The sequence below is a fragment of the Uloborus diversus genome, chromosome 6 (genome assembly GCF_026930045.1).
Source record: "Uloborus diversus isolate 005 chromosome 6, Udiv.v.3.1, whole genome shotgun sequence".
NCBI lineage: Eukaryota > Metazoa > Arthropoda > Arachnida > Araneae > Uloboridae > Uloborus > Uloborus diversus.
Genome location: NC_072736.1, coordinates 125867222 through 125890319, shown reverse-complemented (window position 1 = coordinate 125890319; position 23098 = coordinate 125867222). Strand labels below are relative to the sequence as shown.

Here is a 23098-nt window from a genome sequence, read left to right as displayed (position 1 = left end):
TCGTTGAAAATGGGTTTGCTTTTTTGGTGTAAAAGAATGATAAACGATTTATTTGGTACGAAATAATCTCTTTGTAATCGTTTTCCCCTGATTTTAAGTGTCTTGGCTCCTCATCAGAAATATGGTGAAAACTCACTTTTTTTTATATTTATTATCCCTTTTTCTCAGTATCTTGCATGCAGTCAGAAGTCTGTTTTAGCCTTACGCATGTTCACGATGTACATTAAAAGTCCAGTACTTATTAAATACGAGTTTCTATAGCACTCTAACATTGAATACTTTATCAAAATACCTGCAGACGAAATTTTAAAACCGTGAATAGGGTCCATTGAAGAATTTTTGTTTTTATAAACTCGCAAATCAATTTTGGGTGCGCCCCCCTCCCCGACAAATGTCACCTACGCCGGACTAGCTCACGCCATCACAGTGAAGTTACGAACATACTGGTGTTGATAAAAATAAAATACTTGTAATTCATTTTAGTGAACAAGTTTCTTATAGTGATTATCGATTTTCATTCTTGATTCTGCTTTTTTGTTTTTTGTTTGCTGACCAGTTTGATGCGAAAATCTGGACATGCTGGACACGCACCACTCCCCCTGATGATGCTATTGAGTAAAAAAAGAGTTCATATAAAATAGATATTGGTAAAATTTTTCAGATTAAATAAAATCGAATATCAATTTTAGATGTCCTCCCTACCCCCTTTTCCCGGACAGGGATACGTTCTCAACCACTTATAGAAAGGGAAGTCCCTGTTATGAGTGTTTCTCCCTTTCGAAATACTATAATTGTAAGTACTTGCACTTTCACTTCTTTCTCGACCCGATGTGATGTTTACGTTTTGTACTCATTTGTTGCTTTCTTTGCTAGCGGTTTCTAGGAAAGATCTGCAGTCAACTAAGCTGAATTTAATTACATATTTTTTCAATCATTAAAACAAGTGAAAATTTCCGAAGTCGATTTCTACGAATAAAAGCGAAAATGTGAACGAAAAACAGGTGGTTTTTAATAAAATGTCTAAATCTTTTTTTTAAAGTATATTTAATATGCCGTGCTTATACCTTATTAAAAAACTTTAAAAGTAGTTAACAGCCTCTACATCTCTATAAATCATATTTTTAGTGCATTCAATATCACGGAAATACAGCATAATTTTGCACTTCTCTACTGCTGTATGTTCTTTTCGTGACATATCACTGCAGCCATCACTTCAAAATTCAACCATATCATCCATGAAATGCTAAAATGAAAAAAAGGATCCTGATTTGGGTTTGGTCCTGTATCATAATCCAAAAAAATGAAAGAAAAAACAAAACCCACTCGTCTGTTTAGCTAATTAAAGTATTCTTAATTACATTCAGAAATGGATCATATAGATTATTTTCCTTCTTGCAACCAAATACAAAGTAGCTTTTGAAAAAATAGCTGTCAAATGATAGTAAGATGGAAAGAGTGTTTGGCAAGCAAGCACAAACCAGTGGCGCCAGGGGGGGGGGGAGGAGAACTGCCCCCCTAAAAGGTTGAGGTGAATGTTTTTCAAAGATATTTTTTCTTACTGAAAACACAAAAACAATGCATTTTGTTAAAACAATGTTATTTTAATCAGAAAAAAATGTTTGGGAAAAAATCTTAATTCTTTCAAAAAGAAATATTTAAATTAAAAATGTTTAATAGCTGCAGTTTAACACTCAGCTAATCACATCACCTCTGTCCTTCATTTATCCCTTCTAGTCCATCTGAAAATAAAAAAAAATAATAATTCTGTACCCCAAAGCTCCTTCCCACATTTTCCAGGGGAGAGGACCCAAACACTGCCTCTTAATTGTCTTTTTAAGACTTCAAGTTTGAAACATTTCTGATAGAGGGCACCCTAACTTTTCCTTCCCCACCAAAACCATCTAAAACTACATTTTAGCACTGAAGTTTCAAAAGTTTTCCAGGGGAGGATCCCCAGAAAACATTTATAAGTGTTCATATTCAATTAATGAGTAACCCTCGCCTACACGAGAAGTTTTATCTTCCTTCTTTCTCTAATGTATTGTTCAGTCAAATCTCGATAACTTGAATATTTGTTTATCTCAAAGCTTTCAGCGGATCCCAAACTCTTGAGACTGTTGTGGAAACTTCCGATAACTTGAACTACCAATAGCTCTAACGTTTTAGCCGGTCCCTTCGGATTTCGAGTTATTGAGAGTTGACTGTATATTGTTTTTGAAAAACAAACTCAGACACTCCCTCGTGCAAGTTTTTGATCTTGTAACAACCTTTGTATATAAAAAAACTCAAGTAACTCAGTGTGGGAAAAACCACTTTTAAAAGTGCTCCCCCTGAAACTGTTATCTGATTACGCCACTGGCACAAACTGTTAAATGGAAAAAGTTCATTGTTTCTCCCAAAGAGCACAGGTAGCAATAAGGTATGTCAGTGATGCCCATATTATGGAGGTGGTGTCTAGAGCTGGGTGATTCATCAATACATCGCAAAAAACCAGTGTACATCTTATATTGTTAAGCCGGTTTAGAATTTTTTCTAAGCAAATGCATCGACACCGCACAGACTACAAATCTAAGCACGGATGTTCAGACACCGGTCCACAATTGTTGCCGTTTATATCTTAATTTTTTTTAAATGCCGTAGATGCAGGGTTTTTTTTGATGGAGGTCACTGTGACCTAACAAACCTTTCCTTATTCCACAATATTTTTTTTTCTGATGATTTGGTAAATTAGGAGACCACTTTGCGAAATTGGCTTTTTTAAAAATAATGACGTTTAATGTCGCTTCTCAGTCGATACATGTTTGTACTCACTTCATATTTTATCATTCGGTACAATTTAGAGTATAATTCGGCAAATTAAAAAATTTCCCTCGCCCAAAAATTTTAATTCTGGGCGTCTCTGTGTGGAAGTATCATAAGCCAACCAAGATCTTCATGTGCAATTTTTTCAGTTTTTGATGGAAATTCTATTGATGAAAAAAGTTGATCTTAATATCATTCACACACAAAAAAAAGCCTAAAATGCAAAAAAGCAACAAAGATTGCATATATTTTTGTGCTTTGAGGAACCGCTTTTTAAATGCAAGAAGATGAGGCTGTTTCTCTAAGCTTAGATATTTTTGCATTTAAAAAAATAGGTGCATTGTAATCTCAAAATACATGTCTGTAATATTTATTGCTATATTTTGCACTTTCAACGTTTTTTTTTTTTTTTTGACAATTTCTTGCTGGTGTTAGAATCTATTTGTAGTATCAGGGGTGATTTGTATTTTTTCATATTGAATATATTTTGTTCAATTTCAACAAGTAGCTATAAGTAAAGGTCTTAAAAAAAAAAAAAAAAACTTACATTGTGGTGCATACCAACGTCGCGATGCAAGGTTTGTGATGCATCACAATGTAGGAATCACTACATCGCCCAGCCCTGGTGGCGTTGGGTATAATCATGTCTATTGAGTGAAAATCGGCACAGCCACACAGAAGACTGGACTGCTGTATATACTCCGCATAAGTTGATCTCGCTATAAGCCCATTTTAGGAAGAAAATTGGGAGAAAAGGTATAATTTTAAAAAGATCCTGCTTTTGGAAACAAAAATCAAATAATTAAATCTCCTAATATTTGAGCATGCACATTTGACAAGATTAGGTGTAAGATTATGGTTAGTAAAAACAATTGAGAAAATAAGATGAGAAATGATACTTTTTTTGTACAAAACATGTCCACATGTGCCCCCTTCCCCCCATTTTGTTCTTTTTGATGTTTAGTATTTAAATGATTTTTCAGATGCAGTTTTTCCAACTTCAAAGATGTGTAATTAGGAAAATAGGTCTCAACCAGTCGTATTTTCACCTGTCTTCTTTAAATATGCCGAAGAAGAAGACTCCTTCAGGACCAAAAAAAGGTGTTCAGGTAACAAATTATTTTTAATTATCTGAGACATAGTTACTTTTGTAATTAATTTTCACTTTCATGTCTCTTATGTTTTTTTGTGTGTGTATTGTAAATTATAAAATTGATGCATTTTGTCATTAACTGATCGGGGTTTCGTTATAAAATACTTGACTAGTCACTACTTGAACAAGTCACATTTTTGTGATATTGATGAGGTAATGTAGCTGATTTTCTTTTGAAAGAAACATGCACTACTGTACTTGAATACTTTTAAACTACACTGGCAGAAAAAAAAATCCCAACACCAGGAAAGACTTGTGCTAGATAAAAAAAATTTGGTAGGTGTGTTTATACATGTGAAAGATGACATCTATTCAAATTTCGCACATCAGTGTAGAAGTTGCAAATTAAGATTACTATTAATGCAGTCTGCAAAGTTCTGGAGTGTTATTTTTCTGTGAAATTTGACTTATTGTGTTGATGTTAGCCAAGAATGCTTTTAAAAAGACGAAGAAGCCATTATCCACAGCTCACCACGTTTAGTTGAGCTCGTGTAATAGGGCTACAAGACTGGATTTTCTGTCCACAATATTGCATAAAGACTTAGCCGGAATGTATGCACTGTGCTTGATTGCGGGGAGCAGTGGTCAAGGGATTCAAAAAGTCCGGATTCCGGGTCACCATGTGCACACTACTAGAGGGAAGATTGCCATAGTCTATCGCGCGCTGTACTGCGTCTACGGCAGAAATTTGAGCTGGATTTGGTGCTACAGTGTCACAACAAACTGTCAGAAATGGGTTACTTCACAGACAACTCAGAGCCATGCGCCCTGTAGCATTTATTCCACTGAGGCCAAGACATTGCTGCTTGTGATGCCAGTGATGTTAAGCCAGACCTCATTGGAAGACGGAGTAAAGATCCTTTGTGCCAGGGAAACGTCTGCCACCAAACTCTCTGCAGTTTAGACTCACTGGACCTACAGCTGGATTTTTGGCCTGAGGAGCCCTTTCGTGGTTATTCCAAACTTTAAATTTGTATGCCATTCTGGTATTTCAATGTGTAGTATTGCCATTCGTGAACAGCACTCAAGGGTTTTTTTTCCAACAGGATAGTCCTCGCTCTCACACCGCTGTCGTAACGTAATGTGTTCTACAAAGTGTTGACATTTTACCTTGGCCTGCAAGATCTATAGATCTGTCTTCAATTGATCATGTATGGATATCATTGGACAACAATTCCAACATTACGTACAGCCAGCACTGACCGTCCCAGTATTGACATAACAAGTTCAACAAGCATAATCTCTATATCATAAAGTGACATTCAACACATGTATGACCCAATACATGCACACTTGCATTTAATTCATGCACCAGCTATTAATGTAACAGCATTTCACACAGTGACGGATCCAGCCGATTGTTTTGGGAGGGGCCATCCGAAATTTTCGAACAAACTCCCCAGGACCGAATTTAGTTCCATGCCGCCCCTAGGCAAATTTGAAATCTGCCGCCTCCTCAAATACTTTTTGAAAATAAAGCTTAGAAACCAAAATATTCTGTTATTATACATTGAGAAGTTAGAAGAGGAGGGGTGCTCTTTTAGTTCTTCAGCTGTCCAGTCTAAAAATGCAACTTTAGGTAATGTTTGCTTACATTAAAGGAAGGGCGAAGGTGCTTAGAATCCTTCTTTCCTTGAAATATTTTGCCTTTGAGGCTCTAAAAATTCGATTTTTAACTATATTTATACACATTTTAGAAATGGAGTGAAGATTCGTGAGCTCCTCCAAAAAACCTCCTTTTAAAGCTATTATCACAATATAAACTAGGGAGGGAGAGGTTCTTATCAAAACTCGTTTGTAATTGAAGTCCCCCCCCCCAAAAAAAAAATCATTTAAGTTGCTTTTAAGCAAGTTAAGTGTTAAGGGCTGGATAAGCTACTTTCCGTTGACATTTTTTCCAAATAAAAGACTTAAAATGCAATTTTTTGCTACACATCAAGGCATTTGTGAAAGAGCATGGGAAAAGGGGGTTCTAGTTTCAAAATTAAAGCCATAAAAACGAAAATTTAGGCTCTCTTTGGTCTTGTGAACAATAGGTATACTCTGAGAACTGCAGCATTTAGAAATCGTCCAAGTGTCTGTAGTTGGAATCAAGAAATGATGTAAAAGATGGAGAAAAAATTTTGGAAATAAAAGTTTTGTTTTGCGGATAGGGATATAATTTATCTCCCAATTAAGGCCAATACTTCTTTTTCAGTAAAATACATGTGTTAAATTTTGTTATCTTCTCATAATATTTTTTTCTTTTTTTTCCCTTAAAAAAAATCCTACAATCACAAGGCTTTGGGAGGGGCCATGGCCCCCATGGCCCCCCTCTAGATCCGCCCCTGATTTCACATTTGAAATGCATTTTCTTGAGCTTAAACTAACCGTGCTTTGTAACATGCTCTACAAAATGTTGACATTTTACCTTAGCCTGCAAGATCTATAGTTCTGTCTTCAATTGAGCATGTATGGATATCATTGCACAACAACTCCAGCATTATCTACAGCCAGCACTGACTCTCAGTATCGACATAACAAGTTCAACAAGCATAGATCTCTATATCGTAAAGTGAGATCCAGCACATGTATGACACAATGCATTCATGCTTGCATTGAATTCACACACCAGCTATTAATGTAACAACATTTCACATTCGAAATGCATTTTCTTGAGCTTAAACTAACCTGTGATCTTAAAAATTTAATCAATTAAACATGTTAACTAGTCAAATACAGTGTCCAAATTTCATTACTTTACAATAATTTTTTCTTGGTGCTAGGATTTTTTTTTCCAGTCAGTGTATCTTGTGCAACAATACTTGAGTTTTTTAAAAATGAAATTCTATTTCAGGAAACTGCACCTGCTTCGGGAAGTGGAGCTGTTTATTCAAGTAATAAGAATGAAATTATAATTAAGGTTCATGCTAAACCAGGTTCCAAAATCAGTGCTATTACTAGTAAGTAGAGACATCCTATTTTTACTTTGACACTTAATGGAAATATTTATCTTCCATATAAATGTTCTGGCTCAGTAAATGTTTATTTATTTTGATTTTATAATCTTAGAGTCAACTTTGTGTCAAAAGTTGTAAAATTTAAAAATTTTAGATAAATCTCATAACACTGTTTGCACAACAATGGTATACAGGGCTTTTTTGTGAAATATATTTTTTTAAATAATATTTTATAGAAGTCTGGAGTAGAGTTGCCTAGTCTGATATTAAAGTTCCTGTAATGGCAGGATTTTCTGAACATTGAACACTGAACATTCCCTGAAACATTAATTTAATGTGTCTCTTTTGAAAGAAGTAGATAGAGTAGATTAATGGTTGAGATAAGTCATGAATTGTATAGTTTATTGTTATAGGAACAAAATATAAGTACATTTTTGTTAATATGTATTTGTGAAGACTTTATCGTTATTTATTGTAGGTACGAATGAATACGAAACTGATGATCAGTATTAAAATTTGTGCTCAGCTAGGCTGGTTTTAGTCAATTTTTCAGTCCCTAATAAAAATCAAAATACCTTTTTAAACTATTCAACTCACTGCAAGTAAGAGCTGCTTTCAGTAAACTATTCCAAATGCTTACAACCCTAACACTAAAAGTAACAACATTCTGATGTTTTCATAGTAGTGATTGGTTAAAATTGAAAAAAAAAAAAAAAAAAAAGAAAAAGAAAGAAAAATCAATTTGGTAAGCTGTCTAATTGTTAAATTTATTATTGCATAATTATATTGTAGAATTATTGGTTTTATGATTTATGATATCACTTTTATTTTCTATCTCATTATTACATTTTTCGATAATGAGATATATTTTCCTTGTAAAAAAACAATACAAGAACGATATATATATATATATATATATATATATATACTTATTTTCCTTCTAGCTTGCTTTCCCAAACATAAAATGAACTCTGTCTTTATTATTGGAAAATATATTGATAAGTTATAGTATAACTCATTTTTTGAATTGCTATTATCTGTTACGAAACAAGCAGTTTCAAATGTAATCATTATCCTGTATAAATCAGGAAAGATTTCCCCCTCCTTTTTTCCTCAAAGTTTTTTGGAAGTGTGTCAATCAAATTAGATTTTCCTAAACTGCTTCTACTTCTGCCTGGCATATTTGATGTATATGACAAAACTTGTGAAATTTTTGGAAACTTTCATAAGAAAAGATCAAATTTACTTTTCAAATGTTATTTAAAAAAAAAAAGTTTCAAATAAAAAGTCAGTCTAATTTCCTAAACTGCTTCTTCTTCCTCTTGGCACATCTGCTTTCTGTCAACACGATGAAATCCTGTTACAAAGAATACCGACACAAAGAATTGTCCATTTCAACAAAATTGGTTATAAGTCCTGATTTAATTTCCATCACATTGCTTGAATTTCATAACAACAAAATTGGCGCTACACCAAACAAAATTTGCGGTGCTATGAAATTCATTGTAACATTATTTCACAGCATCACTTTTAATTCTGACTGTAAAATAAAATATTATACGTAGGTCAGTCAGAAAGTTAGTTGCACTACTTTGTAAATATGTTTCATCTTAGACAACTTTAATAAAATTCTGTAGCAACACCTCACACTTTTACCTTTATTGTGTGACATAGCGGCTTTCTCAAGGCAAGTTTAGTTTTTCTGATAATCAGTCGCAAACAGGTGTCGACAGCTGCAAGTAGCGTCCAAATGGGAAATGTGTGCAGTGATTCGTTTTTGGGGGCAAAAAGGTGCAACTGCATTGAAATTAATGGGCAGTTGCATAAAGTGTATGGTGAAAATGCAATGTTACGTTACGCTATCGTGAAATGATGCAACATGTTTGAAAATGGACGTACAGATATTGACGACATTGAGGGCGAGGGAAGACCAAGTTTAGGTGGGAAATGTGGATCACCTTCCCGAGCTGCCTTAATTTTTCACCTCATGACTTCGATGTTTTTGGTCCCATGAAACAAGAACTTGCAAAGCGACAATACCATTTGAATTGCAAAGTGAAAGCTGCAACCCAACAACGGTTATAGGATGTTGGACAGGATTTCTTTGCAGAAGGCATCAAAAAACTTGTACCACGCCTCGTCAAATTCTTAAATAATGGAGGTGGTTGCGTCAAACATAGATTTTATAAAATGAAACTTTAAGATAACAATAAAGTTATTGTAAAATTGAATTCTTTTTTTTGTTTTCTTGAGCAGTGCAACTAACTTTCTGACTGACCCTCGTACATACTAGTGTTCCATATAGCTGTAGCTCACTTTTAACTTTTATCCAGTGTATTTAACAATTTTTGTGCTACACATGAGTTTGACTTCATTTCAGGTGTTGACTGTGATGCTGTTGGTGTACAAATTGGAGCCCCAGCTGTTGATGGAGAAGCAAATAAAGAGCTGGTTAGATATTTAGGTGAAGTTCTAAATTTGAAGAAGAGCCAGTTATGCCTAGCCAAAGTATGTTTACATAATAGTATCAGCATTGAACAAACATTAAACAGATTTACAAAGTTTTCTTATGAATTGTGAAAGTAATTGTACAAAAATGTATGTTTTTCAGTTATTTTTAAATAATTATTATTTAATATCATTGCGGGATGTTTAGAGACTTTAGTAATCTCTCCTTGCCCTTGTTCTCCTTCAATTATTAGTTGAAGGAATACGAAATACAGTCAGACCTCAATTTAACGAACCTCTATCTAAAAAAGATTTTGCAATTTAGTGAATTTTTTCTTTTCCCTGACTAAAATGAAGGCAAAAACCCCCATTCAACAAATAATGAACTTCGAACTAAAAAATTATTTTAACAGCCAAAAAAAAAATTTTTTTTTAAATTCTTTATTTGAGTGAGGTAATATTGGATTATTTTCCAAAGATGATGTACCCATCTTGTCCGAATCAGAAAAAGTTTTTTCTTGGAATCGGCCAATTTTGACCGGCGAGGGGGCAATTAATGAAAATAGATTCTGATGCAGAAAGCGATAATGAAACTCCCATTAAAACTGATACCTTTTCAAATACTTTACATAGCATGGAAACTATAAAAACATCTCATGCAGCAGGCTGTAAATGAGACTGCTCTTTCTTACTTTCATAAAGTCAAAAGAGAACTATTTCAAGTCAAGTGTCAAGGAAATTGTCGAGACTGTTTATGTTTTGTTAAGATAGTTGTTATCATTTATCGGAATGGTTTGTGGATCATCAGTTTGGATGGATATCATGCTGTATGTAGCATTTTCTGGCGTAAAGTGACCAACTACACTAAAAGTACTTATTCAAAAAGAAAATCTCGATCGAGATAAAATCGTGAAACGCATCATAGTATGAAAGGAAGTATTCCGTTAAAACCGATTTCACCACAGCAAAACTGGCTCCAAGGTCAAAATATTTTAATTACTGACAAGAAAATTGTATTGTGGAAACAAATGTGACAGATAGTTTCAAGCAAAATGTTGATTTAATTACATTCAGAATCTTCTTTGTTTGGTACTTCAGTGTTATAAGAAGGTCGTGTGCTTGATATTTCGTTAACGTGAAGCTTTTCAAGCATATTTGGAAAAGTATTGAACCTTAGAAAAACACGAGCTGACAAAAAATAATTCTTTTGAAGCCGAGCGAGGCTCGGTCGTCCAGGTACTTTTTCTTAAAGTAAGGACACAGAAGCTGAACAGCATGTTTCAAACAATGTTACATCAAACTTCCATACAATGGTAGAACTACCTTGGAATTTTTCAAAATAGCTTTTGTGCATCGCTATAGTTTTTCCTAATTAAGATTTTATTTTAAAACATAGCATTGCCAAATGGCAGCATGAGCTAAAAAGAGGACCCCCCCCCCTTTTTCTGGCGTTGACCCCCTCTAAAACCAGAAGCTGGATCCACCCTTGTCTTAGACCCATATTACCCAGGTTTTTCTTTAACCAGATTGATTTTGGTCCCAGTTTGTCTCGATTAACAAAGTTGTACTGTGCAATAAATGATCATTGCACTGATTACCGATACAGAGAAATATTTGTTTTAATGAAATAAATGTTCAGTTCTATTTTAATTATCATTACATTGCTTAAATTCCATCACAATGAAGTGCTTGTTACAACAAACAAAATTTACAGTCCCTTGAAGTTTGTTGTAACGGTATTTTGCTGTACATATATAGACAGTTACAATTCGAGTTATAATTATAAATCGTAATTATTATTCGAGTTGTGAATAAGTGGTTATACAAAATGGACATAAAATTCAGTCTGTCTTAGTGAAAATCTTGTAATCAATGATCAATCAAAGCAATTGTTGAAACAGATAACACTATCCTGAAAATGAGCAAGAGATCGCGCACCATTTGAGGACTCTCCTCCTTCCTTTTACTCTTGTTGTCACTTTCCTTTGAAAAATCAAGTTTTTTTTAAATAGATGGTTTCAAAGGAACTTTCTTAAAATCTTGTGGTCACTTTATCATGTAACGAAAGATTATGAAATTTATTGTTTCCTCCGCAATAGTTAGCTTAACAGTAAAAAGAAAAAACACGGTCCCTTGACTTTACACTACCACCTCCATCACTCTGTTGCTTCAGACGAAGGAAGAGAAAAAACAAACATAGTGTTTAGATGTCCACAAGAAAAATACATATTTCGTATTAAGGGTACATTTATTATCATAGTCGTACCAAAACCTTATAATCCGAACACCTTTTTTTTCTGGCCTCCAGTAATAGATCAAAAGCATGATTTCCCTATTAGGAAAACACATTAAATTTTTTCGCAACAAAAATGAAACTGCCGCCCCTCAAAAGTGCCGCCCGGGACGGACTGCCCCCTCCACCCCTCCTTAGCTACGCCACTGCAAGTAATATGCATTGCAACAAAATAATTATTTACAAAAAAACAGGTGGGGAAATTAAATGTTTCTAAAAAAAGATTTTTTGAACCACCCTAAAAAATATATATTTAAACTGGCATTTATTTTATAACAAATTATTTTTATTTATATATATATTGAAAAAAAAAAAAAATTAAAAAAAAGATTCATACTGTTTCGTATTTATGATATAAATACATTTTGTTTCTAGTTTTCCAAATCAAGGGAAAAAACAGTTGTGATTACTGACTCAGATATGCCATCTAGTTCTGTTTTGGATATCTTAACTAAGGCTTGTGAAAAACAGTAGGAGATCAATTGAAAAGTTTTCTTGTGCTTCTTTTTCCCTTCTAATAAGAACTTTGATACCGTAATTGGAAGAAAAGAAGAAAATATCACGCAGGAAAAAATGAAACAAACGTCAGGAAACAGGAAGGATCCATTTCCTGTTGAAATTCTTTCGCTGAAAACTGCAAAGCTGTTAGAATTCTTGAAAAGGGAACACATGAGAGAATACTTCCAGGTGTATGAAGATGGGTTACTTTTGGATGTCTATATTTTTAAATGTAAGTCTTTTATTAAGTAATAAAAATGTAAGTTTTTTTTTTAAATTCAGTAACATGTAAGGTTTTTGTTATTCATGTGATATTAAATGTTATGTATTTTATTATGTGACCAAAAATATTCCCTTTGAAAAAAAAAATTTGGTTTAAAGTGCTATTTTAAATTTGTGTGAATAATTTTTTTAGAAATAGAAAATTGTTGCATAAAAATCTTAATTTTTTGTAAGTTTAATAGTAAAAGCTTGTTTATTAAAAGAAAAGTAACTATTAATAAACAAAATACAGTAGAATACCTTTATAATGCCGACCTATATAATGCAATTCTCTATAAACCGCACAACTTTTCAAAAGTAAACAATAGATTTTGAAGTTTAAAAAATCATAGGCGGATTTACGGGGGTGCCAGGGGGTGCGCCGCACCCCCAAAATGTTTGGCTGAGTTTTAAAAAAAAATTAATGTAGTATTTGTCACTCAGAAGCGCAGTTGGGTAAAAAAAATTTCATAGTTGCTATACTAGTGCTGTGTTATAGTATAGAATAATTGTTTGCTCTGTAATTTTGTATTTATTGGTATATCAATACGAATTCTTCTACTTTGAAACAACTATAAATAATCAAGTCAAAAAAAAAAAAAAAAGACAAAATTGCAACAAAATGAATAAAATCTACTCCGAACTCAACTAAAAACCAACATTTTTCCGGTAAATTTTCAAAAACATTTTGAAGGAGGACTCCCGGAATTCTTGCTGCAGTGGTGCATTCAGGGCGGACGGGGCACAATACTGGTGACTCTTCCCGCAGAATGCTGAGTTGATGTTTTTAAAAAATATATTTTTCATTATTGAAGAGAAGAAAAGATCTCATTTTATGAAAATGCAGTTATTTTAAGAAGAAAAAAATAAATAATATTGGGGAAAAACCTTAATTTATATCAAAAAGAGAAATATTGACCTTTAAATTTTTCAACAACTTCAGGTTATTGACGGAGAATTGTGGGTATCCTCCCCCCTCCTCCTCGCACAATCCTCTTTCTTTCATACTCCCCCCTCCTTTTTTTTCATTCTTTCTATTTCGTTTTCATTTTTTCTATTAGTCCTCAATTCCCCCCCCCCCCCCCCCAATGCCCTCTCTTTTGCAAATGTTATTACGGAGTATCTTAAATTTCGTTTATTGGGTTTCAATTTCGCAACATTTCCAAGGAAGATCCTATGATCACCTAAAAACATCAAAAATCGTTTAAAATTGCGTTTTCGGAGCTTCGGTTTGGAAAACTGCAGTGTCCCTAACGTTACCAAATATGGTGTTCCACTCATGTGTTTAAGATTTTAATTTTGGAAAATATTCGAACAAGGGCCTCCCACCCCCTTTCTCTAATTATCATCAAAGATTGTTAATATTTTGGTTTTGAAAACTATACTATTTCGTGATAAGTAGGAGAATCTTTTTGGACAGTAGCCTTTGAAATCCTCTTTTTAATACCATGGAGTATTGCATAAGTACTTCATTTTTAGGACTTCAATTTCGAAAATTTTCCAGGGGAGAGCTTCAGGACCATCGTCCGGGAATAGCATCAAAAATTGTCCACCATAGCGTTTTTGGAACTTCAATTATAAAAATTAAAGAGTTGGTGGTGGTGGTGGGGGGGGGGGGACATATTTCTATCTGTTTTTCAAAAAATCGATTGGGGTCAGTCCGTGAGTGTCATTCCTAACCCAAACTATAAATATGGACTATGATCACATTTATAAGACTTAAATTTCTAAAAACAGCCTTGGAGCCCCACGTATCATTCTTTCCCCTAAAATATCACCAAGAACTCTAAAACTGCGTTTTCAAAACTACTATTGCAAATTTTTTCTGGGGCGTGAATTCCCTTTCAAACCAGAAGCTGAATTCGTCCCTTGCTTCTAACAACATCTACTTTTGTATAAAACTTTTTCTGCAGTTTGAAATGCTAAGAACTGCTGATCTCCTAATGTTACTAAGTATGGTTTACATCTCGTTTTTTAGACTTAAAAGTACGCCCTGGCCTAAAATTATTTTCTGATTTCGCCACTGCCTTGTTGAAAACCCCCACGCCCCAGATCCCTGTTATTGTTGCACCCCCAAAATTTTCGTCCTAAATCCGCCTATGTAAAAAATCCCTCTTTTTTTCCTTGCAAACATAAAAATTGTTAGGCAAATTAAATTTTAAAACACTTTTTCATCTTTCCATCTTAATCCCAAAGTTTTCAAATGAAAATTAGTATTCACAGTGAAAGAAAATACCAGATGGCTCTTTAAAATGCAGCTGTTATGCAAACTATGAAACTAGCAGAAGTATAGGATAATTCACTTTCTTTTGATTGTGAAACACAGTTCTTTGGAAATGATTAATTGTATAATTAGTTCTAATGCTCATTGCAGATCAAACTCATTCTGAAATGCTAATATATAGATGTATTCTGAATATTAGTTTCAAAATTTGTGAAATGACCTATATAACGCCAAAACCGGTATAACGCAAAAGCTCTGGTCCCAAGGTCTGCGTTATAACGGTCTTCTACTGTATTGATTTAAATGTATTATGTTGATTACATAATACAAATAAATGAAACTCTTATGTTTTGTTACTTTTTTTTATATAGTATATGAATTTTGAAAAGTATTATTAGTGTGCTGAAACTAAAAAATACTTGATCAAAAAATGTTGAACTAAAAAAAATGTGTAAAATTTAATAGTTTTAGCCAACATTTCAAATCAACAGTTTTTCTTTTATTTTTTAATTCACTCTAAAAAGGTGTCAGTCATTAGCTCATGCACAGGTACATATGTATGAGCTGATAACATATGTATGAGAGGTAATACAGTAGGCTCAGCTTAATGTGATCATGGCTTATGTTATCAAATGCTTATTGTTATCAAAATCATTCAACCCTGATTTTCTCTTTTCATTTGTATGTTAAAATTATCACTTTATGTGATCACAACATTGTTTAATGTGATCAGTTTTCGAACTTTTAAATAAGTTTCTACTGAAATGATCAAAAATTGCTTTGCCTGCTGACGAGTTTGAAAAAAGTAGATCAGCAAACTAAAATATGACAGACATAGATGAATACTGGTCGAAATATACCTGTAGCTTCCACATTAACACAATCAGAAGTTTACCAGAGGTTGTACTTATGTATGTAAAATTTTGTATCAATGTGATAATTCTTTTTGCTGCACAAGTTTATATGGCAATTAATGTATTGGATTCAGATTTCTCTGTGGCAGTTGTTACTATTTTCTGAACTGTTTAAAATAAAAGGAAAGCTTGTTCAAAGGAAAAAATTAAACATGGAAATTTATTTTTTTACCAAACTTTTTGGAACAAATTTTTTTTCTTCTTCTGAGCATGCTATTGCCTCAAACATTATTGAAAAAGGTGCAGGCAGACATATTTTTCCCCATTGCATATCGATCCTACTTTCAAAAGACTGGATTTTGAAGAGTTGTGGACTTTTTTACAGTACATTAACCTTTTTTCATGCTTTTTTAAAAACTTTTATCGCAAAGTAGGTTAAAATGAAGATTAAATATACTGAATGATTGATTACAAAATAGTGATAGCTAACTGATGTCTTCAGTAAATTACCGCCCATTAGCCAGGGCTAAAACAGAAATACATGAAATACACTGCCAATCAGCTGGAAATGACGGAGCTGGCGGTGTATTTCATGTAAATGATGTCTGTTCACCCGGATCATTCTGATGAATAATAAAAGATATTTTTCAAGTCAGTTAGCTCAATTTAGTGATTTTTGCTCAAGAATTATAAAATGTTTTATTTTATTGCATGCTTATCTTACAATTTCAATAATCATGGATACACAAGTTATAATTTGTGTAGTTTTAAAACATGCAGCAATTATGTTAATGAATTAAATTTTTCAAATTTTATTTCAACTTTTCTCATCTGATTCCAGCAGGGAAACAAATTTTGTTTATATATATTGATTTATGCAGTTACTGTAAGCTTCAGTTGGAGAGTTGCAGTTTGTCTCTTAAAGTTTTATGCATTAAAAATGCAAATTATTATAATGCCTGATATACACATTAAAATATAGCTTTTTTTAAAGACTATTATAATATGTTTACGTATAAATCTTATGTTCCTATCTATTTATTTTTTGTCTTTTTCAATTTCAGGTCCGTTGTCATAATACTTCAATCAAATTACGAAAAACAAGGAGTTTAATCATTCTATTTTGCTTTCTTGCTGTTCATTCAAAAGTATGGTCTCAATGTGTGTCATTTTCTGATAGCATTAACTGTGACTGTTACAATGAATCAATTAACTGTACTGGCATTCAGAAAGATTTTTTTGAAATTAAAGAGCTGTTTTTCAATATTTCTGTGTATTCTCCCAAAAGTTTCGATTTTATTTCAATTGATATTGAGAATTTAGGTTTTGATCCAAACTATGTGATAGACAATATTAGCACTAAGAAGTTAATTTTGGGCAGTCAGCTGCAAAATATACCCGATAGTTTATTTTCTAATATTACTCTTCTAACCCATTTGAATCTGAATCATAACAGTATTGAACAAATTGGAAACGTTTCTTTCAGCTTTTTAAATAATTTAGAAGAACTATCTTTAGACCACAACAATATTCATCATATTCATCCAAAAGCCTTTTCAAATTTGAACAAATTAACTCATCTTAGCATATCAAATAACAATCTCAGTGAATTAAATTTAGATATTATTCAAGATTTATGTGCTATTAGGAGTCTGCTACTGGATGATAATAATATTGAATCTATTGATAAGAAAATTAACACTAGCTCTCTGATTACCCTTCGTATGAAAAATAACTCTTTGTTTGGCAGTTTAGAAAGTAATACATTACAAGGATTGTCTGAGCTTCAGTTTGTAGACTTGAGTTTCAATCATTTCAATGAAATAAAACCTTATGTCTTATCACAACAAGAAAACTTGAACACTCTAAATCTGAGCAATAATGTTGTACATATCATTCAAGAGCATGCTTTTGGAGCATTGCTCAATTTGACGACTTTGGATCTAAGTAACAATCAAATTGCTGTGATTAAAATAACTGCTTTTGCAAAATTGAGAAATCTCAGAGTGTTAAACCTAAGTGCAAATCGATTAAGTGCTATACCTTGTGAATATACTTTAGACTTGATTTCCTTGAAGAAAGTATTTTTAAATGATAACAATATAGCATCTATTACACCAGGAGCATTTCATATCAGTCCAGGATTGACAGAAATAGATTTGAAAGGTATGGATAATAATATTTTTTATTACATTTTTCAAATTTCTATTTAATGAAGGACGGGAATTGTTAGATCCTCCAGCTAATCTATTTTTATTAACTTTTGAAAACTATATTCTGTAAAAATAAAAAATAACAACGTACAATTGCATAAAAATTGCAGATTGCTGTATTGATGTGTTTTGGGGTTACAAGGAACCCCTTTTTCAATGCAAAATAAGTAAACTTATGGATGAAAAGACATCCGACAAAATCCGAGTGATTCCTTGTAACCCCGAAACGTGTATACAGTAATCTGCAGTTTTTTTGCAATTATATGTTGTTGTTGTTTTTTAAATTTTTACTTTTCAAGTGTAAAAGTGTTTACTCAGTTTCATATTCTGTAATCTAATTTGACATGTTATTGAAATATTGAATTATTTCATATTTTTTCTTAATGTAAAGACAAACCCATCAACCTAAGATTCATAATAGTTTTCTGAGAAAGAAATAATTTTCCAATAAAAGACAATTGTATAGCAAGTGCAGTTTGAACTTCACAACTTTTGAAGCTTAAATCTTTTTTAAGTCTCCATTTCATACAAAAACATTTTACCTGACAAACATTTTCCCTATTCTGCCATGCTAAGTGCGAAAGTTGTATCTGCAGCCGAGTACAAGTTAAGAAATAGCCGTTTATAGTTTTGCTCCTCCATGTACTTGATTCAAATGCGACTTTTCCAGAATTTTGTAAAAAAATATTTCCCACTGACAAACAACCATAAAACGTTGTATTTAGATAAAATATCTGACAAAGAACCACCTGGTGACCGTAATTCAATTTTGATGAAAAGTGCAGATACGACTTTTGTGCTTAGCACGGCAGTATTGCTTTGCATTACATAGTCTCAAAATATTATGCAATATTAAGATTTTTTCTCAAATTGAATGTATCAACCAATCAGAATGACTGTAGTAGTAATAGTGATTATCCACAACAACTTTAGCATTTGCCTTGACAAAAAGATGCATTCTCACTCAGAATGTCAGAATTTTTGCAAAACACCATAATATAAGCTGATCTGTGTGGTAACCTCAGTAAAAAAAAAAAAAAAAAAAGTTGCTAAAGTTTTGCATGTAATATTTCTAAACAGAAACTCTCCCCCTCCCCCAAATAGAATATTTCCTTCTTGAGTATTCTAGCATCCTTAAACTTCATTTTCCTAATGCATACATTAAAAAAAAATATATCTAACCTTGTTCAATTATTAAACATTTTTACTTCTGAATGATAAAAGATTTCAACCTTGTTTTGAAAAATATGTTTGCTTCAGCATACTAGTATTTTAACAACAGGCTGGTAATAATTATTTTTGCAGTAATGTCATTCTGGAGGGGGCAAGAAATTTTTTATTGGAAAAACTCTTAACTTAAAGAGAAAAAGACTTTTTCTTTGAATTAAAACTTTGAAATTTAAAACATATAAGTCTTCTTCTGCTTACAAAGTAATAAAAGAAAGATTTGTAAAATTCTCTGTTTGTAAAGATATTTATGCACAAACTTTATTTAAAATATATTGCATATACTATGTCTAGAGGGGGTGGAAGCACCCCTCCTTCTTATGGGTGCCAATGTACAGTAACATTTCTTACATTACTTATTCAAAAGTAGTTAGTTAGTAAAAAGTTACTTTACAGTAGACCCTCGTTTTATGCAGGGTTTTATTTTACGTGGTTTAAGATTTGACTTTTATTTTATTTTACGCAGTTGAGTTTCGATTTTACGTGGATGCGGCATTGCAAACAGATAAAATTTTCCCTTCTTTCAAAATCCCAAGTCTTGAGATTGTAGATAACAAGTAATAAACTGCATTTTGATATGCTATCAAGTGAGCTTGGACAATTGAAGACATTTTCTGCGAATGGTTCCAGAGCTCTTTCCAGAAGTAATTAAACTCGCACAATTTAGAGTTCATAGGAAAAACTTTGAGAAGCAACAAAGGGAGAACAAAACCAATGAGGACATCAATGATATAACCAAAAGCTTTCACACTGAAATTTTTGAACCATTCCTAAATAATGGCAAATGATCTGATTTATTAGTGAAGGAAGATCTTGTCATGGAAATTAAGCGAGTGATAATGGAAACGTTAATGCCCCACAAAGAACTACAGATATAAATATTTTTTATTTTACTCCAAAAGAATAACATAAACAGTTCTTTTTAATAAGCACTAAGTTAATTCATGTTTTCTTTATACACGTTTTGCGTATATATTGGAATAAGTACACATTAAACTTATTATATATTTTTATCTATCACTAGAATGGATTTTTTTTTTCATCAACGGAACCTAACCCCTATGTTAACACTATTATTAAGTCTCAATTTACACAGTTTTGTTTTTCACGGCATTTTCATGGAACGTAACCCCCACGTAAAACAAGGGTCTACTGTATTTATTAAAGTTACATTATATTATGGTTTCAACCCCCCTCTCTCCAATAAGTGCTTTACATTCAGCCAATGGTGAATATTTTTAGTTGTCCAAATTTAAGAAAAAAAAGAGACTTCAACCCCCCCTCCTTTTTTTAAATTTTAAAGCAAAGTTATTTGTTTTTTTAAAAAACCTCTTATTTTAAGTGCCATTTTTATATTTTTGCTTTTTCATAGTACCGTTTTCTCTAAGAAATAAGAAACTTCTGAACTATTTATAGTACCTTCTATTCACTGATTATCTCAAGATATTTAGGTTTTAACCTAAATTTATTACATGATTATCTCATGCAAACTAAATAAGAGGTAAATTTAAATATTTGGTTACAAATTATTAACAAATGATAAAATTTAAAGAACAAATTAAATATACATTTAATCAAAATTATTTATTTCAAAAAATATTACAATTCTGTTAGAATGAAATTGATATTCAAGATTTTTTTTTGTAAGATTAAGGGAATAAATAGAATTTTACCATAGCCCATCAACATTTTTCAGTCATTAGCATTTTTACTTGAATTATAATTTAATGGCTTTTGAAGGTCGCAGTTTAGGATTTTTGTATACCTTAATTTTAATCCCTGAATTAAAAGCTTTAGTAAAACATAGTGCGACACCCGAAATGTAATGCCTAAATGACAGCTGGCCCTAAATTTAGTTAAAATGAAACTTAATTTACTTATTAATTTTTTTAATTTTCTAATCTGATCTTTTTTTTTCTTTCAGGCAACACTTTGGAATGTAACTGTGAACTAGCTTCATTTGCCAGCTATATTAAAAATTTGACTCAAGAACTGAAAAATGCTGATGATATTATTTGTATTCAACCATCATCTAGTGCAAGCGTGTTGTTGGTAAATTTTAATTTTGATTCTTGTCCGGTTATGGATTACTGCCAAAATGTTTCTCTTTTCGAAGAAAATGATTCTGATGATGAATATGAAGATTATGATGAAGATGAACTAACAACAACTAGTAGTAAAACTGTTTCTTTCATGGAATTGGATAATGCCACTGTTCCAATAGATATGACCCCAATAACAGCTTCAACATTTTCAGATTCTGACGATTTTCCGGAAAACAATACCCTTAAGTTCTCTGAATCCTCTTTTACTACTGATAGTATTGTAGATAATAATATGACTACTGATACAACTATTTATTCTTCCACAAAAGAAGCATCACACTCAACTAATGGCGTAACTCCTACGTATAGCATAGTATCAACTGCTGAATATAAAGTATCAATTATCATTCTAAACTTTTCAGTAGAAAGCAGTGGTTCGTGTATTAACTGGACTGTGAATGAAATGCTACCTTCAGATGCGCAATGTATTTTTAAATTCTTTACAGCTGAAGGAACAAAATCTAAATTGGCACCTTGCCCTAAATCTGCATACGATCCCCAGAATAAATGTTTTCCTTATGGCGATGTACCATCATTTTGCATCCTTATTCCTGTTGGTGGGAAAAGATTCAAGTCTTGTGCTAATAATTCAAAAAGCAGCACAGAGAGCACAGTTTATAGTCATGCTACACCAACAGTGACAATGACCATGGAGCATGCTTTAGATTATTCTGAAAAAATTAGTACATATTCTGTATCACTGATACCTACAGAAAATATTACTGAGCACAACCTGCCAGATGTGAAAATGCACATACCGCTCGATTCTGACGTTCCTCATAATTTATTTAATGTAACTAAATTTGATGTGAGATTCAACTCTAGCATTGTCTATGTTCAATGGAATGTCTCAAGAAAGGAATCTGAATCATTATGCAAATTAACGTTAACAATACAATCAGCGCAACGAAATTCCGAAGAAAAATTTAGTTGCTCAAATAATTCATTTGTTTTTTTAAATAAAAATAAGCAAGAATGGTTTAAAGTTTGTCTTCAAGTGTTTCATAAATTGAATACCAGCATTATGTGCAAATATGCATCAGTTTTGGAAGTAGCTGCAGAAGCATCAAAGAGTAAAGATTACGGATATCAAACCTCTTCTCTGATACCTCTAATATGCTTATTTGCAATTGTTATGTTTATAGTGATACTCATTGTCATAAGAAACATCTATAAAAAGCAGTTAATATCAAAGAGATACGATGTTCGTGAAAGAGAGAAAAATATTCAACAAACAATTTCTTCCTCAACAACGGAACAATCGGTTAGATATTCATACATTGCCAACAAGCATATTTAAGTTTCAAAAAATGACATACATGGATATCATAGATCAAATATTTATAATTTTAGATGATCATCCCATTAAACCACAAAAAAATTTGTGTTATAATTCATAGTAGTGATGATCATAAATGAGAGGTTTGCATAAAAGTACTGGAAAATTTACTTGATTCTGATATTACAAGAGGTTTACTAGATTCTGAAATCAGGAATTGACTATCAAAATTGTTCAACTAAATGATTTTTCAATGATTATACATATGTCTCTTATGCTAATTCTAGTTTGTAGGATGATGAAATATTTGGTATGTTACAGTGAAATTATTTTAATAAATATTTATACAAACCTTCATAAATATATATATGGCTTATTTTACTTTTGTAAACTACTTCTGTATACCAGAATAGTAATATATTTTTTACTTTTCATCTTTTATTTTTGGGCAAAATTTTAAACTTTTTCTTCCTTCTAAAATTTGAGGTTTCTGCCTTTTGTCATTTGTTCCGAGCCTCATGCTAGAATATTAAAATTCTGACACCTCACTCCCGAGAATTCATTTATGATTTTAGCTACAAACTAATTATGAATCAGCCTTTACAAATATTGAAAAATTACATTTATATATATTAAATTTCAAACATATTTGATAAGGTATGCACTTCCAATTGTTTGGATTTTATACTTGGAACACAGGGTTCATACTCAATTTCAAAAATAAAATGAAGGACTTTTGGAGGAGTTTTGAAGGAGTAAAATGAGATTTTGAAGGAGTACTAATGGGAGTACTCCTTAAATG

At 32.2% G+C, this 23098-nt stretch overlaps 2 protein-coding genes across 2 annotated transcripts; both read left to right on the top strand.

The window, feature by feature from the left end:
- The first annotated feature begins 831 nt into the window (after nucleotides 1-831).
- Nucleotides 832-12326, top strand: LOC129224142 (UPF0235 protein C15orf40 homolog). The gene is made up of 5 exons (XM_054858558.1): nucleotides 832-1001; nucleotides 3786-3911; nucleotides 6792-6897; nucleotides 9275-9402; nucleotides 12011-12326. Exons 2-5 carry the CDS (start codon nucleotides 3786-3788, stop codon nucleotides 12107-12109), a joined length of 459 nt encoding a protein of 152 aa, XP_054714533.1. The 5' UTR covers nucleotides 832-1001; the 3' UTR covers nucleotides 12110-12326.
- A 2866-nt stretch (nucleotides 12327-15192) lies between these two features.
- Nucleotides 15193-22642, top strand: LOC129224973 (uncharacterized). Its single transcript, XM_054859521.1, has 3 exons — nucleotides 15193-15203; nucleotides 16959-17638; nucleotides 20837-22642. The coding sequence occupies exons 1-3, from the start codon at nucleotides 15193-15195 to the stop codon at nucleotides 22315-22317; spliced, it is 2172 nt and encodes a 723-aa protein (XP_054715496.1). The 3' UTR covers nucleotides 22318-22642.
- The last annotated feature ends 456 nt before the right edge of the window (nucleotides 22643-23098 follow it).

Bases quoted from the DNA above. Each gene is read 5' to 3' on its own strand.
- LOC129224142 (XM_054858558.1), top strand. From the start codon at position 3,786: ATGCAGTTTTTCCAACTTCAAAGATGTGTAATTAGGAAAATAGGTCTC. The intron at 3,912-6,791 runs GTAACAAATTAT...ATTCTATTTCAG, and splicing joins GACCAAAAAAAGGTGTTCAG to GAAACTGCACCTGCTTCGGG. The intron at 9,403-12,010 runs GTATGTTTACAT...TTTTGTTTCTAG, and splicing joins GCCAGTTATGCCTAGCCAAA to TTTTCCAAATCAAGGGAAAA.
- LOC129224973 (XM_054859521.1), top strand. The intron at 17,639-20,836 runs GTATGGATAATA...TTTTTCTTTCAG, and splicing joins GACAGAAATAGATTTGAAAG to GCAACACTTTGGAATGTAAC.